The following is a 20014-nucleotide window of genomic DNA, read 5'->3' on the forward strand; positions in this document are numbered from 1 at the left end:
ATGCAGAGTGGTTGTGAACCAGTAGACCATTTTTGGATTCCCTTTAAATACCCTGATGCAGATTGCATTAAATGCAATTAAATACTCGAACTCAAAGAGGACATTCAAAGATTTAGTCACTGCAGAGGGCAGACTACTGCGGCTTTAAGGCTCCAGCTGTGTGTAGGCACGGTAAGTAATGCTGAGAACCAGATTTCTTCCTTCCCATCATCTGTTCCCGTTTTAGAGAGCTTCCAAATCCCTCTGCCTTTCTCTCCCAGTAGAATCACTCAATGCCTTTCAAAAACCAGATCATCGAGGGTGGCGCATGAAAACGCCTTATCATCTCCGGGCCGTTTCTGGGTAGCCTGTGATAGTGAATGAGAATTTTTATATCAATGGCACACGCTGAGATGGAGGGAGGAGAAGGAGGGGTTGCGGGGGGAGGGAGGGGGTCGTGGGAACAACCCGCGTGCGTGTTGAATTCCCCCTGGCGCGCTTTGGACGCGTGAGCCTCTCTGACTCGGAGTCGCCAAACGACAAAGGGGAACCTCATCATCTCAATACTAATGCGCCGTTGTGGGCATTTGAGAAAAAAAAAAAGTGTTACTCGATTTATTATGAGTCAGCTTACCTCAGAGGCAGTGGTTAATCCTGCCACTCCCTGCTGAGCAGCTGCTCACCGAGAGGTCATGCAGATAGTGTTTAAATAGACTCCGCTTCCGCCATTATTCAAAATGGATGTCCACGGGGGCTACGGGATTGTCAGATTTATTCTTTGCATACAAGGCAAGGCGGGTGAAGACAAATGTGGCCGACTGTGCCTCCTTTTCAGCTGAGGCAAGGTCTTCTAATGAACCAATGCTGTGGAATCATCCCGCTTTCGGGACATCCTGATCTTTGAATACACCATTTCCGCTCATTACCTACTCATCCGAGAGTTCTTTTTTTTTCGACCTGTGGTGACTGGATGGGTTCCAACCAAAATGGCTTCCGTCTGACACTCATGAAGGTATTGCCGACACTCCCCTTAGCTGTGCTTCCATTAAAACGCTCACACATGAACGGGGCGGTTAGCGCCCCGACTAGGAGGCCAGGCTTGTCAGACAGCCAGAGTCTCCTCCTGGTCCCTCTTCGGATCCTGGAGATCACACAGGTGTCAGGTCCCCCCTGCCCCCCTCTTCAACCCGTCTGACAGGCATGTGTTGGCGGTGTGCTTAGCAAAGTCATCCGTGGCCTCTGTCAGAATGCAGGCCTCCTTGTCGCACTTTGGAGGACACCGATACACCCTGGGAGAGGAATGATGCAAGCCTGTAGGGGTGGAGCTGCGTAGGGTAGGGATCAGGCACTGGTCTGCACGCTAATGTGGGACTACTTTATCCACGATGCTTTGCTGTAGACAGCACGGGTCTCCCTACCAGCATGGCTAAGATGTGTAGACCAGGACTGTATGAGTCTGGTGGGGGTTTGGGGACCATGTGGATATATATTTTTTTACAGCTTTAACAATGAAGACACGGCATCTTAGTGGTTTTGGGTGGAGCGATACTGACCTCTGCAGGATGAATAGTTCTCCCCATAATAAGAAATTGCATTTTACAAGGAAATCCCCTCAGGCTTTAACCTGCCTTGAGTCTGGAAACATTTTTGTGCGGTGTGACATACCTTTGACTTACTCTTAAAAAAAAAAACAGTTGCAATAGTATTACCCAACACCATTCTGAAACTACTGTGAATCTTTATCTATGCCTGCTCCCAGATGCACACCAAACTGTATAGTGTAGACTTTCTAAATACTTGAGGACTTATCAAATAGAGGTCACAGTTTCAGTAATTCAAGTACTGCTCATGGATATATAAGTAATTCATAAATCATATTGATATAAAACACATGATTTATTATGTCTTTTAAACCCCTTTAGGGATTACAGTTATAGTGTACAGATTGAACTAAATCACAGTTTGGAAATGCAATGTATATAAAAGAGAAATGAACATCACCGTGCATATTGATATTGAATTATGACAGTTATGTTATAAAAAAGATGATTTCTCAGGGATTTCACATCTTTCATGAAGATCAATATTTGTTTCTGTGTGAGTTTGTGTGTGTGTGCATGCATATGTGCGTGTGTGTGCATGCATGAGTGTGTGCAAATGTGTTTCAGGATCTAGACGTGATGACCAGCCATGTTGTCTTGGTTCTGGTCGGTTGGTTGGAGTGGCACAGGCTGCATCCTTATCTGCTCCGAGACCGGTTCATTCAAATAAACAACAAAGAGCAGCACAACTCAAAACAGGAGAGCAAACCTGATCAAAAGTTTTAATGGCCACTATCTCCTACTTGGGGAGATAGAGTACATGTAGTGTCCTGTGTGCTCTCACAGAAGGGTTGCATGAATCATACGAAAGATATGGTACTGACTTGACAATTCTTGTGCTATCAACACACAATTATTTCTACATAAACATTAGATCTGATTTGATGATTCGATTGAACTCACTGGTGGACAGTACTGTACTGTAACAGAGATAAATGAACCCTATCATAAACTCCTCAAAAAGTTTAGAAACGTTACTTCTGTCATTTATTCCTCCCCTTCAATAATACCAAATGGTATTGTATTTTATATCGTTGGAAAGCCTGATTAGTCACCTTTACAACGAGGTACAACTTGTAAGGATCGTGCATTCGTGGAATGAGCAACACAGCTAACCGTGTGGGTAGCGGCCCAAATAAATGTGCCAAAATCCCCTGCAATATTCTTCTGTTGGTATTCACTCTCGTTTTGAGTTGCTTGGTAGATTGGATAATTGCACTCTCCCATAGAACATATACATTTATGCATTTAGCAGACGCTTTATTCCAAAGCGACTTCCAACCGAGAACTTTACAAAAGAGCATAGGTCACTGATCATAACAACAAGGTAGTCCCAAACACTACAAGCAGCCAAAACATGAAGCATACATTGTGAAATACTAAACAAGTGCCAAAGGGAAGACCCATAAGAGCATGCAGTTATACAAGGTACAAATGAAAACAACATGAACCCCAAAAAGTGCAAGACTGTACCTGTAGAAGAACAATCAACAGTAAAATATTTCACAGCAAGTACAAGAGTTCAAGAGTTAACTTTGTTATAACTGACCTACAAGAGCAACAAGTCTCTCAATAAGAGTCGTTGTGATCCTGGAGGAAACTAACATCAGGTCCAATCAAGCAAGCATTCCTAAGTGCCGTTGTACTCCCGGAACAAGTGCGTCTTGAGCCTTTTCATGAAGGTGGGAGACAGTCAGTGTCCCTGATGGAGGTGGGGAGCTGGTTCCACCATTGGGGGGCCAGACAGGAGAAGAGTTTGTGTTGGGACCGGGCGGTCTTGAGCGGTGGGACCACCAGGCAGTTGTCTGAAGGAGACCGTAGGTGACGGGTGGGGGTGTAAGGCTGCAGGAGAGACTTGATGTAGTCGGGTGCAGTCCCGTTCACTGCTCGGAAGGTCAGTACCAGGGTCTTGAATCTGATGCGAGCCGTGATGGGTAGCCAGTGGAGGGAGATGAGGAGCAGGGTAACATGGGAGCATCTGGGTAGATTGTAGACCAGGCGGGCCGCTGCGTTCTGAATCCTCTGAAGAGGGCGGGTTGCACATGCTGGGAGACCAGCGAGCAGCAAGTCGCAGTAGTCCAACTTGGAGAGGACCAGTGCTTGGACTAGCAGCTGGGTGCAGTGCTCAGACAGGTATATCCTGATCTTTCGGATGTTATAGAGGGTGAATCTACACGACCGGGAGACTGCAGCAATGTGGGCCGTGAGGGAGAGCTCGTCATCCATGGTAACCCCAAGGTTCCTGGCAGAGGATGAAGGGGTCACCGTTGCAGATCCCAGGGTGATTGACAGATCGTGGGTAGTAATAAGGAAAAAACAACACATATTGGCAATTTTTACACATTATTCATTTTACACTGTCAGGGACCTCAGTAGCACGGTTAGCTGTGTTGCTCATTCCACGAATGCACGATCCTCACAAGTTGTACCTCGTTGTAAAGGTGACTAATCAGGCTTTCCACAATATAAAATACAATACCAATTGGTATTATTAAAGGGGAGGAATAATCGACCGAAATCACGTTTCCGAACTTTTTTTGAGGAGTTTATAATTAAAATTGTTTGTCAAATATGCTTTTACCATTTGCTGGTGGTGACACCTCCTTCGTGTTAACAGTAATACCATTGCCAATCCTAGCAGAGTGGCCATGGCACCAACAACAGGACCAATGATGGGCGCTGCTTCAGGAGGAAGCGTCTTCTGATTATTATTACTGGTGACTGCTGAGGCTAGAAACCACATACAGTCCTGTGACTATTAATGTTCCCATCAAATCCTAATCAAGGGTGGTCCCTTAACACAAATAGCTCGAAACTAGGTTCAACGGTCTCCCACTTTGGCAACAAAAACAGTTTTATGAATGTTGCGAAATGTTAAGAGTGTAGTTTAAAGGCTTCTCATCATTATATATTTGATTAGGGTGTTTTCAAGAGAGAGAGATAAGCTTTTAATCAGAACTTACCAGGAGACAGAACCTTGAGACCAAATTCAGGGCTGATCATGTAATCTGCCTCAGTACGTTTGTAATATAATTTGTATTTTCCTTCATCTGAAAGCAATATGTTAGTTATGACCAGGGAGCAATTTTGTTTATGCTTTTCCAGAAACATCTGAGTCCTGTCATTGCAATGGGGATCAGGAAATGCTTTGGATCCGAAGTTATAGACAACAGTTCCATCCCTCTGCCAGACAGAGATGTATGGTTGTTCACTTGGAGAGCAGGACACATTGAAGAGCACTGATTCACCAATGTAGGCAGTCATAGTTGTGGTCAGACATTCTGTGGGTGTACATTAAAATCACATTAAATGAAATAAATGTTATCCGAGCACTAAAACCTAGTCTACAGGAATCTAGTCATGTCACCCCTGAAAGCATTCAACACCCTTGTGTGGACACACGGTTGAGATAAAACCAATTATATTTATAGAATTTTAGCTTTCATAATCAAGTTAAGGACTTACCAGCTGGAGACACCGAGAGACACAACAGGCTTGTCCAAAAGACAGTGCTTTTGGAAAGCATGAGAGGTGTAAAGTCAAAATAACACATTCGTTAAAAGTGAATGGATTTTCTCCACTAAAACATTACGGTAAAAATGTTGCCTAATTTAAAAAAAATCAATAAATCTGTCGACTCCACCCGAAACTAGTTGTAGGTGACCATCGTGTTGGAAGATAAAAAATTGTCTTCAAATTGACGTACTCGAAAGCTTTCTCCTGCTCAACTGCAAAAATGAAAGTTACACGGCAGAAAGTTATTAGTGTTGCTGAAACGTCACGCGGATATACGGTTGGTCGTAAAACGTTCAGTTCACGTTGTCAGTTCTGATTAGACATTAATCAAAACATGTTTAATTAATCTGAGATCTTGATCACTGTAATGGATATGTAAAATCATACTATTATCACATTAAACATTTTCGAGTGTGTTTCTTATACCTTTCATCTGTCTTTCACTTTTAAAGAGAAGTGATGAAAAATCTCAATGCTTTTAGTCTTATCATTGAAACTTGGTAGATTATTTTGCTGTAACTACCCCTTTAAATGCTGTGTATGTTGTGTTTCTATTGGCTGCAGAGCCAATTTCCCTCGTCCAATCGAATATGGTGTGCATTACAACCGGAATTATCGTCTGTTCGTTCACTGTGAGCTATAAATAAATATATTTTCATGTTTCCAACAGTGTCGCAACAGTGTTAACATGTAGAACATTGGACGAACTAAAGAAAGCAAATTAGCTAACACGTTAATGCGTGCAAGTATTCACGGTGAGTGTCAGTACGCCATGCTAATAACAAACGTGACTGTTTATTTCCAACCCACCGCCCGTCTGAATTACTCTCATAGTAAATAGCCAGACCGACATGCACCCTCACAGGTCTCACTGTAGCAAATATCTGTCACAACCCTTTTAATTACGAACTTAAAGTGTGCCTGTTTTGCCAACTGTCTGTCTCAGTACTCTACATGACTGGGTTCTGACCTGCCAATAAATGGAAGACGCGCTAGCTCGTAGAGAGTGTGGAGACGCTGGTGTGTCCCCGTCTCCGGGTAGACATGAGGAGGGAAACGAGGAGATGGGGGCCATGTTGTGGTCAGTCCAGGAGGCTGTTGAGAGGCAGACCCTGCAGATCGGAGCGTCGGCATGCGGAGCCACTGCTGTGGTAGATGTGCTACAGGCCCTGGGCTGCACTGTGCCGCCTGAGACAGCTGACCGGTGTGTGAGGACGTGTCTGAGAAGGAACGAGGCCCCGCTGCCAGACTACCTGCACTCCAGGAGCCAAGCGGGTACTGCCTCTATCAACTTCTCTGCACACACACACACACACACACCCACTACAAACTCACTCACACACTCTGGATATTGAATTGACACAGGAGGAGGTTTGTGTGTGTGTGTGCGCCCCTTGTGTTAGTGCATTCAAATCGGACTTTAGCGTAGGCCGTAGACGCATCCATTTCTTCACATCCGTCCCAGGGGCTACGCATTCCCAGCTGATCGAGGGGGCAGAGGAAGCCAGCGGAGGCTGTGTCATGGGTAGGTTCTACCACCTCCACCCCCGCCGGAGGGTGAGGCTCGTGCCCTGGCTGGCACAGTGGATCCGCAGGGGAGCTGTCCCTGTGGCCACCATGAACATGCAGAAGGCCGTGCCTGAGGGGGAAGAGATCCCAGACGCCTGGCATCACCAGCTCATATTTGGGGTTGGACCCAATGCTGTCTACATGACCAATCCATTAGATGTGGGTGAGTCCATGTCCGTACGCGTCCTCGCTCTGTCGTTACTCACTGCCGTTTCCCGATGCAGTTTTTCTTTGCTTGAAGCCCGCTTCCGTGTTCTCTGTTAGTGAGTGAGAGGGAGGTGCATCAGCGAATCTGCAGTGAATCGGTGTTGCTGATTCGTCGGGAGGACGTCATGCAGAGACTGACAGCTGACACCCTCCTGTCCAGCATATCAGAAGGCCAGTGTGACCCACGCTGGAGAACGATGGACGTGGAGGGTGAGATTTTGTGCAGCGGCAGGTGCTTCCATTGGTACAGATTGTTCTGTGTAGCCTTGGGCCATTTTGAGTTTGTTTGTTTGTTTGTGTGTGTTACATTACCAGTATATCTCATAGTCAAACAGACAGTCACAGTGTCTTTGGCGTACAAGTGCATTGTCACCTGCCACATTTCCTTCCACCGTAGGCCAGGTGAAGCAGATGACCTGTGAGGAAGACCACTGTGACACTCAGCCCAGGATGACCCACGTCAGCATCCCTGCAGCGTACAGCTCAGGGGTCACCTTGTTCGCCCTCCGAAGTTCCGCCCTTGGACAGGAGCTTCTCCACACCCCCGATCTCCCTTTGTTGTGACTGGAAAGCCGTTCCACCTAAGGCACTTGAAGATTAGACGCAGCTGTTTTAGTGTGTGGTCTGTTTTAAAGCGTTTGTTTTCAAGCGGGCCACGTTTCCAATCATCCTTGTGGTGCAGTCTGCGCTACTGTGGCTTCTGACTGCTGTCATGTTAGCTAAATGATGATGGCATCATTGCAATGATGATCAACTAGCTGGAATACTGTAGGTACTGTATACACTGTAACCAGAGTACGATTATCAGTTGTCAATATGACAGTGGTCTGTTGTAGAAACACCTTTTTATGTGGTTTTTAATAAAAGAACATTGTTTTATGGATTTAAATAAAATACCACGTGTGCTTTCATAAACCTTCTAATTAGTATTTCAATGAAAAGTCCAGTAAAACACCAACATTAAATTTGTCTTGGCTACACTTTCATTACAATTTCATAAATCTAACGGGTAATGTTATCTAACATCTCATTAAGTATTTGCATTAGTTATGGGTCATTGCCATGGGTATGGCATGCATGGGTTCTTAATTTGGCAAACTAGGCAGATGAGATATGTGGCGCAAAGTTCGGGCCGCCCGACGAAACAAATCGAAGTGCCCTAATTCAGATGAGTTCCACGTGGTTTTGGGAGTTGAGACCAGGGATCTTGTGAAGATAGATAGTACAGTCTCCCCCAGCTGTGGATGAAGGAAACATCTGTACAGGGCCTGACAACATTCAACTTTGTGACTTCATTTTGTTACATTAACAGCCACAGGTAAGTTTGGAATACTTGTATTAAGTTTTGTTTTTAAGCAACTGCATTTCCCCAAGAATATCAGTTCAGAAGGTTGTAGCTATCGAGCGTGCATCAAGTTGGCTAGCCTCAAGTGAACTTCAATTCAAGTTGTGTGCATGAGAATGATAACTATTTCTCCATAAGTAACATTGTTAACATGGGTTATTCTTAGCTAACCATTCCCGCATCTTAATTAAATTCGCAACAACGTTTTTTTGTATAGTTGGCTCCGTGAACATTTCCCCAAATTCGACTTTTAGCCATCTGAATACTGACAGCTCGCATAGCAACAGTTGACTAATTAATTTAGCCAGTTAGCTATGTAGCTTCATAATAAATCATTAGTGCCCAAGAAACCGCGGCTTTTAGTTTATACATAATCTAGCGTGACTGTTAAGGTTTAGTCCGAATTGGGTTTCCTTATCCCGTCACATGTCAAGTGAGTGATTCTAATCACAGCAAAAGGTTCTGGTAATTAGAAACCACGCGTATCGTTCTTCAGATGCATTCCTCCGCATTATCGATCTGCGTTTGTCTATTCTTTTGTATTGATGAGGCCAGCGCGATTCTGCTGAAGCAGCTTGACTTTTTAGTCATTAATCATAGATAGCCACTAATCCAGTTTTTGGTTTCCACCTATCTTCATTTTGGTGTTCTAGGGGAAAAGCCGATAAAGTCAGTCTTTCTACATCTGGTCAAATCAATCAAACAGTCCCCCAGACACATTTTGTCCTTGTTTCCCATACATGTTAATACATAGCAGTCGTACCTCACAATTGTTTTATGCTAATTTAACACCTTTGACTAAGACCACTATGGCCTTGCAACAATGACAACTAATTGGCGACCATGTTTTTTGTATGGGTGGACAAGTTCCTAATGTGACATTTATATGACCAGATAGGCCTAATTTAAGTGCAAGCTGGGCTCAGTGGCTCTGGTAAAGGTCACCAATTCTTCACAACTAAGCAGACTCCCTGCACCACTGTGGAAACTGTGTAGGTCACATTTTCCATGCAATTAAATTGCTTCCTTATGAATAATTAATTCAAGTAATTTAAAAGCCATTTCATCCCGTCTCTATATTACATTTGGGCCTGGAGGGCCTTGTCTGTGTGAGATGTGTTGTTGGGGTGGAGTGCGTCTGATTGGTGCCTCCTCCTGACCCTCACACAGTTGCCATGGCGGAGCGGGTGTTGGTGATAGGCAGTGGTGGGCGGGAGCATGCCCTGGCGTGGAAACTGGCTCAGTCCCCACACATCCAGCAGGTGCTGGTGGCTCCGGGGAACGCAGGCACCGCCAACAGTGGGAAGATCTCCAACTCGGGTGAGTGAGCACTCTCATACGGACCCTCCAATTGACATGAGCACAGAATTGTTGCATGACTCATTTCTCTCTCCCCCCCCCCCCCCCTCTCTCTCTCTCTCTCTCTCTTTCTCCCCCTCTCTTTCTCTCCCTCCCCCTCTCTGTCTTTCTCTCTCTTTGACTTCCTCTCGACTCCAGAGGTGTCTGTGAGCAACCACTCCATTCTGGCCCAGTTCTGTAAGGATCATAATGTTGGCTTGGTAGTGGTCGGACCCGAGGTGCCCTTGGCTGCAGGTTGGTGCTTGTTTTCTCCATCCTTCTATTTCCATTATTCAGTGGTCTTATTCAAGTTTGGAAAAAAACTGTTGCCGAACCAACAGCAATTTTAATTATGGTAAACCTATCTGCTTGTATTTCGCTCTCTCTCTACATCACTCTCTCTCTACCTCGCTCTCCTCCCCTCCTTCCCTCCCTCCCTCCCTCAGGTGTAGTGGATGACCTGGTGGCTGCGGGGGTTCCTTGTTTCGGCCCCTCTGCGCGGGCTGCCCAGCTAGAGGCCAGTAAGAGTTTCTCCAAGGCCTTCATGGACCGCCACAACATCCCCACAGCCCGCTGGAGCTCCTTCTCAGACGCCCAGGAGGCATGCAGCTACATCCGCCAGTCAGTACCACAATGGGGGGCGGGGGCTTCCACGTGAAAAGCTTTGGGGGTAGAGGACTTTAATTGTGGTGGTTGTGGTAAAAAAAAAGTTGTTTTGTTTTGCAGTTGAAAGGTTTTGAGAATGCTTCTGCCCATTTTCCCTCTCTGAAAAATGATTTCAATTAATATTATGGATTTAAACTCTGTATTAAAACTGCTGCCAGCCATGCCCTTTGACCCCCCACCTGTCATGTGCCCCAGGGCCACTTTCCCAGCTCTGGTTGTGAAGGCCAGTGGCCTGGCTGCAGGGAAGGGGGTCATCGTGGCCCGAGACCAGGACGAGGCCTGCCGAGCCGTGCTGGAAATCATGAAGGTACGGACCTCTCTCTCTCCATCTCTCGCTCTCTCTCCCTCCATCTCTCTTTTCGACAGGAACTGTAACACTCTCATCCTCTCCCCTTATTGTATTCATTTAGAGGAGATGGAAGATAGGATGGCCATCTCTCACTGGCGCAGTCACTTTTCCCCCCTCGTTTGTCATTTTGGAAGAGGGTCTGAAATGGGCTTGTGTCTTCCTCTGTGCCCCTAAACTGTTTCGAAGACTCCAGTTTGTCTCCTCCAAAGCAGACTGTCACCAGAATGACATCTGACTGCTCGTCACACGTCGCCTTCATAACGAACACGTTCAGCTCGGGGAAAGTCGCTCCGTGGGGAATTTGGGAGAGAGAGAACTTGTCAGCTCCCCGACTCAACAAATCAATCTCCAGTTTGAAGATAGTGTGCGTGTGTGTTCTATTTGGCAGGATAAAGCGTTTGGCGCGGCTGGGGAAACTGTGGTGGTGGAGGAGCTTCTGGAGGGGGAGGAAGTGTCTGTGAGTCATTCTACATTCTCTCAACCATTCACTGTCTCTCACCTGCTCTCACTCTCTCTAGCTCTCTCTAATCCCCCTCTTTCTTCCCTCTCGCCTCCCCCTTTCCCGTCAAGTGCACTTGCAGGAAGGAAATATTCCTTCCTTCTACAAATGACATCTCTTTACCTCTCATCGGCTGCTAGCGAGGGCCATTAGAATGATCCCTTTCAGCTCAGAACGTGGGGACGTTCCGAGGATCAAAACAATCCGCACACATGCTTTCGTAAGTTCCGTTCCAACACGGCGTGTCACAGAGGGCTAATGTGTTGATGTGGTCGGCTCCTGCAGTGCCTCTGCTTCAGCGACGGCACCACCGTGTCACCCATGCCCCCGGCCCAGGACCACAAGCGACTGCAGGACGGCGACCAGGGGCCGAACACAGGGGGCATGGGGGCCTACTGCCCCACCCCTCAGGTACACATCGCTCTGTGTTCCTCCTCCACAGATCACTTCCCCTCGTGACAGGGCCGCTGGCTCGCGTCCCGCTAAACGCAGGCTGTGTGTCTGGGTCCGTCTGCCCCTTCCTCCTCCAGGTGTCTGAGGAGATGCTGCTGGAGATCAGGGAAGCTGTCCTGCAGAGGACTGTGGACGGGATGAAGGAGGAGGGCGCCCCCTATGTGGGTAAGTGAGGGCGAACCGACCCCACACACACACACACACACTCACACACACACACACACACAGATGGGGTGATGCAGTTGCTCCTTCCTCTCTCTTGTCTCTGTACTTCATGGATGCCTTGTCTGGTGCTCTCTCTCGCAATCTCTCTCTGTCTCTCTCTCTCAGGTGTGCTGTATGCAGGCCTGATGCTAACCAAGCAGGGCCCAAAGGTTCTGGAGTACAACTGTCGCTTTGGAGACCCCGAATGTCAGGTCCGTGAACTCTGTGTGTGTGTGTGTGTGTTCTTGTACCCGGAGGTCCTAAGTCTCCCATGTGGTGGCAGGTCCTGATGCCGCTGCTGAAGAGCGACCTGTACGAGGTGCTCCAGAGCACCCTGCAGGGCCGCCTGGCCTCCAGCGCCCCCCTTTGGCAGGAGGACAGCTCGGCGGTCACCGTGGTCATGGCCAGCGCGGGATACCCGGGCTCCTACAAGACAGGCGTTGAGATCACTGGTATGGGGCCGACCAACCTCCGTCACGAGCCCCTCACCCAGGCTACTAGCGAGCTGCCAGCCCATAAGGGTATCCCTCTCAGCCCCAAAGAAGTCCGGTTCCATCCTGCAATGCTGCGCAGGGTGGACACCGTGTCATGGGTTTGAGTCCCACGCGCCCCCTGCCAATTTTAAATGCGCTGTTTGTACGTCAATTTGGATAAAAGCCTGTGCTCTGAGTAAATATAAAGGTACTGTTGCCAAGATGGCTGCCTGTCGTCCTCCCACACGGCCGTCTGTGTGTGTGTCGCAGGCCTGTCTCAGCTGGAGGAGCTGGGCGTGCAGCTGTTCCACGCCGGCACCGCCCTCCGCCACGGCCTCCTGGTGTCCAGCGGGGGCCGCGTCCTGACTGTCACCGCCGTGCGCTCGTCCCTGGAGACGGCCCTGCACGCGGCCAATCAGGGCGTGGCTGCCGTGGGGTTCGCCGGCGCCGTCTATCGCCGTGACATCGGCCACAGAGCCATCGGCCACCTGGCCCGACACAGGTGCGTGTGAACGCAGGCCGGACACAGAGAAGGGCATGGAAACACTCGACGTCATGTTACGGAGAGCCTGCCTCGAGTGAGCTGGCTGTGCTTATCATTTCTAAGTACGGTTTAAAGGTTAACCCAAGGTCAATGCTAGTTAGTCACGAGGTCTGTTGGACATTCATGTGCTTTGTGGTGTCTCGATTCAGTAGTGACAGTCTAAAACGGTTTCTTTATATACTATTATTATAATTAGACCTATACGCTGTCCTTATTGGTCCAGAGAAATGCATAGTCCGCAAAACCGTTTGCAGACTCGTGGAAGTTCGCAGAGGCCTGCAAACGGTTTTTAGGGACCTAGCAGCAAGCGGTTGCCTTGGAGATGGTGACAACATGGCGTCTGCTTTTTAGTTTTTCTGCCAGATTAGTGTTGTAGTATATAAGAAACCAAATATGGGCTTTGGATTTGTTAAAAACGTTTTAACAAATCTCTGCTTACAAAGGCGTTTGCAGACCTGTCAAAGTTCATATTTCCAGTGTAGCAATGAGTTTTCTAATAAAGAACATTTTAACATATTCCTGCTTTACCATTGTCTTGATTGAAGTTTTGTGAACATACTTGTGAATACATACGGGAGTATTCTTTTATGTTGAGTGCTTACATTCCAAAGTAATCCAAGATAACTGGTCTGTTCATATCAACACTGATTGGCAGTTGTTGACCTTTGACCTGTACTGTCTCCACCAGAGGACTGACCTATAAGGAAAGCGGAGTGGACATTGCCGCAGGCAACAGGCTAGTGGACCTGATCAAACCCATGGCCAAGGCCACCTCTCGCTCAGGTAACTTCCTGTGAGGGAAGACATCTTTGTCTATTTAGCTGAATCATTCCTCTCTAGTGGACTGTCAGCGAAATCCCTCGGTTGGGGAGAGCAAAATTGGGTTATTTGTCTTGTCCACTTATCTTGGTTTCAAGGTAATTGGGTTACTGGCTGGAGATTTATTGTAGAGGCAGACATTTTCAAGTGTCCATAGAAACTATTGGAGACTAGGAACAGAGGAAGTCCTGATTCGATTTCTGTAGACACACCAAAACATTGACGCATAGTGAGAATATGTACACCAACAGTATTTACAGTCTGTGGGCTGAAATGAATATCATTGAATTCCCGGGTGCTCAGACGTCGCGGTTTCTCCTCCTGTCCACCAGGGTGCAACGCTGAGCTGGGGGGCTTTGCGGGGCTGTTTGACCTGAAGGCGGCAGGCTTCTCTGACCCCATCCTGGTGTCCGGGACGGACGGCGTGGGGACCAAGCTCAAGGTGAGGAGAACATGCCTGGATGGATAGATACATAGATGGATGGATTCGGACACGTGAGCACATGGAAAAATAGATACTGCACAAAGGCGTATAGGTGTATAGATACATGGATGGATAAGTGAGAGGAGGACGAACTGGCGAGGGGAGGAAGTCACGTGGCTGCGTCCTCTCTCTCTCCCCCTCCGTAGCTCGCCCAGGCGTGCGAGCAGCACGGCACCTTGGGCCAGGACCTGGTGGCCATGTGTGTGAACGACGTGCTGGCCCAGGGGGCCGAGCCGCTCTTCTTCCTGGACTACTTCTCCTGCGGGCGCCTGGACGTGGCCGTGGCCTCCTCCGTCATCCGAGGCATCGCCGGGGCATGCGAGACGGCGGGCTGCGCCCTGCTGGGTGAGCCACGCCCGCGGACGGGGGGGTCCTCCGCTCCTGACACGTGGGGTCGATAACTGGCTGTGTGCCAACATCGGACTGAACTGATCGTGTGTGTGTGCCCAGGCGGAGAGACGGCAGAGATGCCGGGCGCCTACGGCCCGGGGGAGTACGACCTGGCGGGGTTCTGCGTGGGCGCCGTGGAGCGGGCCTCCCTGCTGCCCAGGCTGGGGGACATCTGCGAGGGGGACCTGCTGCTGGGGGTGGCCTCCTCTGGGGTGCACAGCAACGGCTTCAGCCTGGTCCGCAAGGTCCTGGAGCGGGCCGGCCTGGACCACCGCTCCCCTGCTCCCTTTGGGAAGGCCGGAGAGACCATGGGTGAGGAACCGGGGGGGATTTCATGACCTCCTGCTTGGTTGTAGTTGAAGGAAGATCAATGGTTTTGTTATTATTAGTCTACCGAGGTTGCTGTAATTCCCAACCGTTTATCCCAAACCGAACCCTCTTCTCTGATTGGACGTTTGGTGTTAATTGACAGGCGACGTGCTCCTCACGCCCACGAAGATCTACAGCCGGCTGCTCCTGCCAATCCTGCGCAGCGGGGTTGTCAAGGCCTACGCCCACATCACCGGGGGCGGGCTGCTGGAGAACATCCCCCGAGTCCTGCCTCAGGGGCTGGCCGTCGACCTCGGTGAGGAACACGCGTGTGTGGGTTGAGATGGTTCTCCTTCACCACAACGGAACTGTCATCCACAATTGATATATTTCCTGTGTGTGTGTTTTCTGTTCAGATGCGTCTCGCTGGAACATCCCCCCCGTGTTCTCCTGGCTCCACAAGGAGGGGGGTCTGAGCGAGGAGGAGATGGGCCGCACCTTCAACTGTGGCCTGGGTGCCGTGCTGGTGGTGTCCCCCCCAGACGCCCAGAGGGTCCTGCGCCAGCTGCAGGCCCAGGAGGAGGCCTGGATCGTGGGCTCGCTCTCCCACAAGCAGCCCGGTGAGACCAGGAACACGGCGGGCTCTCACGCACTGGACCAAGACGAGTTTATAATCGTATAAGATTTTGGGGGGGTTGTTTTCGCTTCAAATGACCGCTCGTGTCCCCCGCCTGGTGTGGGTAGCGCTGCATGTGAACTGGTGTCGGGGTGTTTCTCGTGTCCCCCGCCTGGTGTGGGTAGCGCTGCATGTGAACTGGTGTCGGGGTGTTTCTCGTGTCCCCGTGTGAAGGAGCGGAGACGGTGGTGGTTCGAAACCTGGCGCCCAGCCTGCGCGTGCCCGGAGCCCAGCCCTGCGGAGACCTGGGGGGGCGGCTGAACGGGGCGGCCCACGGCGACAGCGGCGCCCCCCGCAGGAGGACCAGAGTCGGGGTCCTCATCTCCGGCACAGGTCTGTGGACGCGCGCGCGTTTCTCCTTGTTTCAATTTCGACCTTCCCTCGGCTTGCGTTTCGACGCGCCTGCGTCTCGCCGTGTCCCAGGCCAGAGCAGTGACGACTTGGTCCGGCGAGTGTTCTCACCCCTGGTCTCTGTGTGTCCGCTTGGCTCCCCAGGCACCAACCTGCAGGCCCTGATGGAGCAGGCCCGGCGTCCCTCCAGCTCGGCTGAGATCGTGGTGGTCGTCTCCAACAGGCCCGGGGTCCCGGGTCTGAAGAGGGCCTCTCTGGCCGCCATCCAAACCCGGGTAGGTGGTCTCTCCTCCCGGACGGACGCTGCCCCGGGCTTCACCCCCTCCAGGGCCAGGCGCCTCGGCGTCTCCTCCCCGGTCTGGTCTGGGCTGAAACGTTTTGGTTTGTGCCGCGGGTCAGGTGGTGGATCATAAGCTGTACGGCAGCCGGGCGGAGTTTGACGGCACCATCGACCGGGTGCTGGAGGAGTTTGGGGTGGAGGTGGTGTGTCTGGCCGGCTTCATGAGGATCCTCACGGGAACCTTCGTCAAGAAATGGAACGGTGGGACTGTTTGAAGCGGGCCTTCCTCACGCCATTTCTCCCACATTAACTGCAGATATGTTATAGTTGTGTGTGTGTGTGTGTGTGTTTGTTTTGTGTCTCTTTTTTTCATGCAGGTAAACTGCTGAACATCCACCCCTCCCTGCTGCCCTCCTTCAAGGGGGTGAATGCTCAGAAGCAGGCATTGCAGGCCGGGGCGCGGGTCACTGGCTGCACCGTCCACTTTGTGGCTGTAAGTACAGACCCCATCACGACATGGAAACATCCACTTGATATCTCCATAGAAGCCCTGTGGTATACTAGCCTTACTCATTTAGTGTGGATGGGCAACAATGTTAGTCTACATTGCCAATCCAGGGCTTGGGGCCTAAGATGCAAAACTGCTTTATCAGATTTGACAGGACAGCCAAAACAAATGTTGCCCAAAGCCCCCTTTTAAGTGTTAAGCCTTTCTGTTATCTTGTCTTTTAATAACAACTTATGGGTCATCATTTAGTTGTGTCCTATTGGCACTGGCACTGACTATTTGAGACAGAATACCCATTTTTCACCCAACATGGCCCTAGGACCAAGTCCTCGAAATACTATGAGTTGTTATTCTGTGTGTGTGCGTGTGTGTGTGTGTGCAGGAGGAGGTCGACGCCGGGGCCATCATCGTGCAGGAGGCGGTGCCCGTCCTGGTGAGTGACACCGAGGAGAGCCTATCAGACCGCATCCGGGAGGCGGAGCACCGGGCCTTCCCTGCAGCCCTGGAGCTGGTGGCTGGAGGGGTGGTGAGGCTGGGGGAGGACGGCCGCATCGCCTGGAGCGCAGCCCCCCTGGGCTAGACCAGAACACCCCCTACCCTCCCCAGCCTACAGACCACTAGCCTGAATACCAGCTGAGCCATTAGAACCAGTGGTTCTGGTCCGACCAGTTCCAAGATGAATCTGCACAGCATGCGAATGGCTTTAGAATTTGATGGAATGTTTTGCTTGTATGTAGTTGTGCCAAGGCTGCCTCAAAAGGATGACCACAACAATTTAACGATGCCGTACCTGTCAGTGTTTACAAGGTGGCTTCAACAGCTTTGCAAATCCAAAGCGGTTAGTCTGCCCACCTGGGACCAAACATGATTATTTTCTTCAAGCTGTTTTCCCTTATATAGATATACACAAATCCCATTTGGAGTATTGTTATAAAACGTCATACAAATTGTTGTACAAATCGATACATTCCAGCTGCAACTGCAATTTTGCTGTGCTGTGCTCGTAAGAATAACATTGTAGTCGTAATGGTTGGTTTTTGTGGATTGGGTCTCTGCCTGTTTACACTGGAACACTAAATAGCTATGTGGAAATGTGACGTTTGTGTCCTTGCATTAAAACTTGCACTGTTAACTTAAAATAGTCAATTTGTTTTATAAAATGTAATTCTCACAAGGGCATTACTCAACAAAAACAATGTGGAAAAGAGATTAAGCATACAGTAAATCTGTTTGAACACGTTTAGTTTGTTTACCCATGGCAGTGCAAGATAACCTTGGGAGTCATGGACACTGACAGACTTCTAAATTCTGAACACATCATTCACTGGTCCAGCCCGCCACACTGTTATCCTGTTGTGGCTGGGTTTGAAGGTGCGGGGTGTGGAGCCCATAACCAAGGTCACGTATGGAAGTGTAGCACAGAGAGGCTTTCTCTCCCAGCTCTTCTAGACAGACAGGACGCCCCCTGCAGGCCAGCCTCTGCCAGCACACTGATGATTTCCTCTAGGGGCAGAGAGGGCAGTTGTGACTACAATCACTCGACAGAAACCACCAGACGATGGAATCACGCTGTATGAATACGTTCAAGTAAAACGTACCTGGGTTGTTCTCTGCCACAGTGACGAGGTAAAATAGACCCTTTTTGGATAGAAGCTGAGGAACGAGGGGGAAAACCCTGTCCATAACCTCCCTGCCCCGGTCACCACCAGCCCAGGCAGCCTCAATGCCCCGGCTACCAACCTGCAACACGGATGGCATCGTCAAACAGATTTTCTATGAAAGCACTCTTGTGTCAAATCTCCTGGACACCAGCACTGTGTGACCCGCTAGTTGGCCTACCTCCTCAGGGGGTGTAACTACATAGGGAGGGTTGAACAATAGAATGTCAACTTTTCCACTCAGCCTTGGCAAGAGAGTTTCCACCTGGAAGAGATGCACTTGATGTCAAGGTGTGAGTTTGTACTGGGTGAGTGTGAGAGAGAGAGAGATAGTCTTACCAAGTCAGTGATTACAGGCTGTAGACAGACTTTGTTACAGAGGGAGGTTTCCATGGTGCACTGGGCTGCTGCAGGGTTCACATCAGTACAACTGTCCACAAGATACACATTGGTCACTTCCACACTCGTGCTAAACCCATAATAAAGATTTGTTGCTCGACAAAGTCCAAGCTAATCGTTGCTTCTAGACATGCGCACACATAACTCACATGTATAGAGACGCAGGTCCGATTACCGATGCCAGGAAGGCAGACACCACCCCTGAGCCGCTGCCTATCTCCAGACAAACAGTGGGGCTTTGAGACATACAGTTAAAATGAATTAGTTTTTTATGTCTGATTTTGTTCATGAGTAAGACATTTTGCATTCAAGGGTGGGTCTCACCTCATCTGTTTCAGCTTCTCTGCGTCTTGCTCCAAAGCATCAATGAGCAGAAATGAGTCCTCTGCTGGCTCGTAGACATCGATGAAGGGACCTCGTCCCGCATGAGAATATAAGGGTGTCGGATACATCTGGAAATAACGGAACCCCATACACTAAGGGCTGTAACATCTAAACACGTTATTTGCTAATCTTGTAGCCTTAAGAAAATATGCAAACATGTATATTTCTAGTTTTTCCACTATCTGTAACGAAAATGCAACAACTTGACGTAAGGTTCATGTACATTAGACAAATACCCGCAACAGACTGGCAGGTATGTTGACAAAATCCATACACGCACATGGGGATGTGTAAATTGCACTTCCGCGTCACGTTGCTGCGAGATGTTTTGTGGGATTTGTAGTTCATGTTCTAAAAAATAAATATGATCGGTTCAGTCCAGACCCTGTCAAGTACCCAGGAAGAACTCAACATAGGTCTCACACCTGCAATATCTAATAGACCTAGTTCTACCCTAAATTACAGTTTATTTTCTTTAAACATTTCAATCTTATCTGATTTACAATGATCTAACCCGGCCTGCAGCTGGAGCAGCTACACAACATTGAAACAGTTACAGTGCATAGGAGGACATAGTAAAATGACAGCCAGTACAGTTGTTTGACACCGAACCAGTCGCAGTGTCCCTGTCCCCTCAATCTGCACTGTGACTCGGTAGCCTCTGTCATAACCCAGAATTTGCGGTTTTACTTTTTAACAATGTCTGAATTATAGACAAGACAGGGACCCATAAAAGCATGGCAGTAAAACCATTTATTTTGCACGCACCGAGAGATAAGGCAAACAAACTTGTTTTTCATTTCGAGACTCCCGGGTCCCCAAAACAGTTTAGGATTTATGGGACCACACACCCCTAGATCTGAATCTGTGGAGCAGGCTTTTCTTTGGCCCAGTTTAAAAGCAGCAGACATTCTGCCCGGCCATAGACCAGTAGACAGTGTTGTGATGCTTACGTCTCCATAGCGCCTTACTGTGACACCCAATTAAACCTCAATCGTAAAATGTATCTTGTG

General features: G+C 49.1%; 3 protein-coding genes and 1 long non-coding RNA gene across 7 annotated transcripts; 2 read left to right on the top strand and 2 right to left on the bottom strand.

The window, feature by feature from the left end:
• Positions 1-1916: 1916 nt before the first annotated feature.
• LOC146261074 (uncharacterized) lies at positions 1917-5323 on the bottom strand. The gene is made up of 4 exons (XR_014724769.1): positions 5046-5323; positions 4544-4861; positions 4162-4310; positions 1917-2222 (listed from the first exon to the last, which is right to left on the bottom strand). It is a non-coding gene; the product is annotated as an uncharacterized LOC146261074 (long non-coding RNA).
• A 371-nt stretch (positions 5324-5694) lies between these two features.
• LOC146261075 (uncharacterized) lies at positions 5695-7787 on the top strand. Of its 2 annotated transcripts, none has more exons than XM_084668152.1 (5): positions 5695-5851; positions 6043-6371; positions 6562-6828; positions 6930-7082; positions 7270-7787. In XM_084668152.1, exons 2-5 carry the CDS (start codon positions 6077-6079, stop codon positions 7434-7436), a joined length of 882 nt encoding a protein of 293 aa, XP_084524278.1. In that variant the 5' UTR covers positions 5695-5851; positions 6043-6076; the 3' UTR covers positions 7437-7787. The 2 variants fall into 2 exon arrangements, with proteins under 2 accessions (XP_084524278.1, XP_084524279.1); XM_084668153.1 differs by having other exon boundaries at positions 6930-7104; positions 7270-7433.
• A 264-nt stretch (positions 7788-8051) lies between these two features.
• Positions 8052-17699, top strand: gart (phosphoribosylglycinamide formyltransferase). The gene is made up of 22 exons (XM_084667936.1): positions 8052-8190; positions 9388-9537; positions 9715-9810; positions 10002-10176; positions 10417-10528; positions 10959-11027; positions 11355-11480; positions 11600-11687; positions 11853-11938; positions 12010-12178; positions 12470-12701; positions 13432-13526; positions 13895-14004; positions 14193-14391; positions 14497-14748; positions 14909-15061; positions 15162-15365; positions 15596-15754; positions 15917-16047; positions 16172-16313; positions 16430-16545; positions 16943-17699. The coding sequence occupies exons 2-22, from the start codon at positions 9393-9395 to the stop codon at positions 17138-17140; spliced, it is 3057 nt and encodes a 1018-aa protein (XP_084524062.1). The 5' UTR covers positions 8052-8190; positions 9388-9392; the 3' UTR covers positions 17141-17699.
• Positions 17700-17785: 86 nt separating this feature from the next.
• Positions 17786-19305, bottom strand: hemk2 (HemK methyltransferase 2, ETF1 glutamine and histone H4 lysine). Of its 3 annotated transcripts, none has more exons than XM_084667938.1 (7): positions 19238-19305; positions 18942-19069; positions 18767-18853; positions 18558-18648; positions 18400-18483; positions 18159-18300; positions 17786-18063 (listed from the first exon to the last, which is right to left on the bottom strand). In XM_084667938.1, the coding sequence occupies exons 1-7, from the start codon at positions 19271-19273 to the stop codon at positions 17960-17962; spliced, it is 672 nt and encodes a 223-aa protein (XP_084524064.1). In that variant the 5' UTR covers positions 19274-19305; the 3' UTR covers positions 17786-17959. The 3 variants fall into 3 exon arrangements, with proteins under 3 accessions (XP_084524064.1, XP_084524065.1, XP_084524063.1); XM_084667939.1 differs by having other exon boundaries at positions 19225-19273; XM_084667937.1 differs by having other exon boundaries at positions 18942-19298.
• Between the last annotated feature and the right edge of the window lie 709 nt (positions 19306-20014).

This window comes from Hypomesus nipponensis, chromosome 12 (genome assembly GCF_054491055.1).
Source record: "Hypomesus nipponensis isolate SF chromosome 12, ASM5449105v1, whole genome shotgun sequence".
In the NCBI taxonomy this organism is placed as follows: domain Eukaryota; kingdom Metazoa; phylum Chordata; class Actinopteri; order Osmeriformes; family Osmeridae; genus Hypomesus; species Hypomesus nipponensis.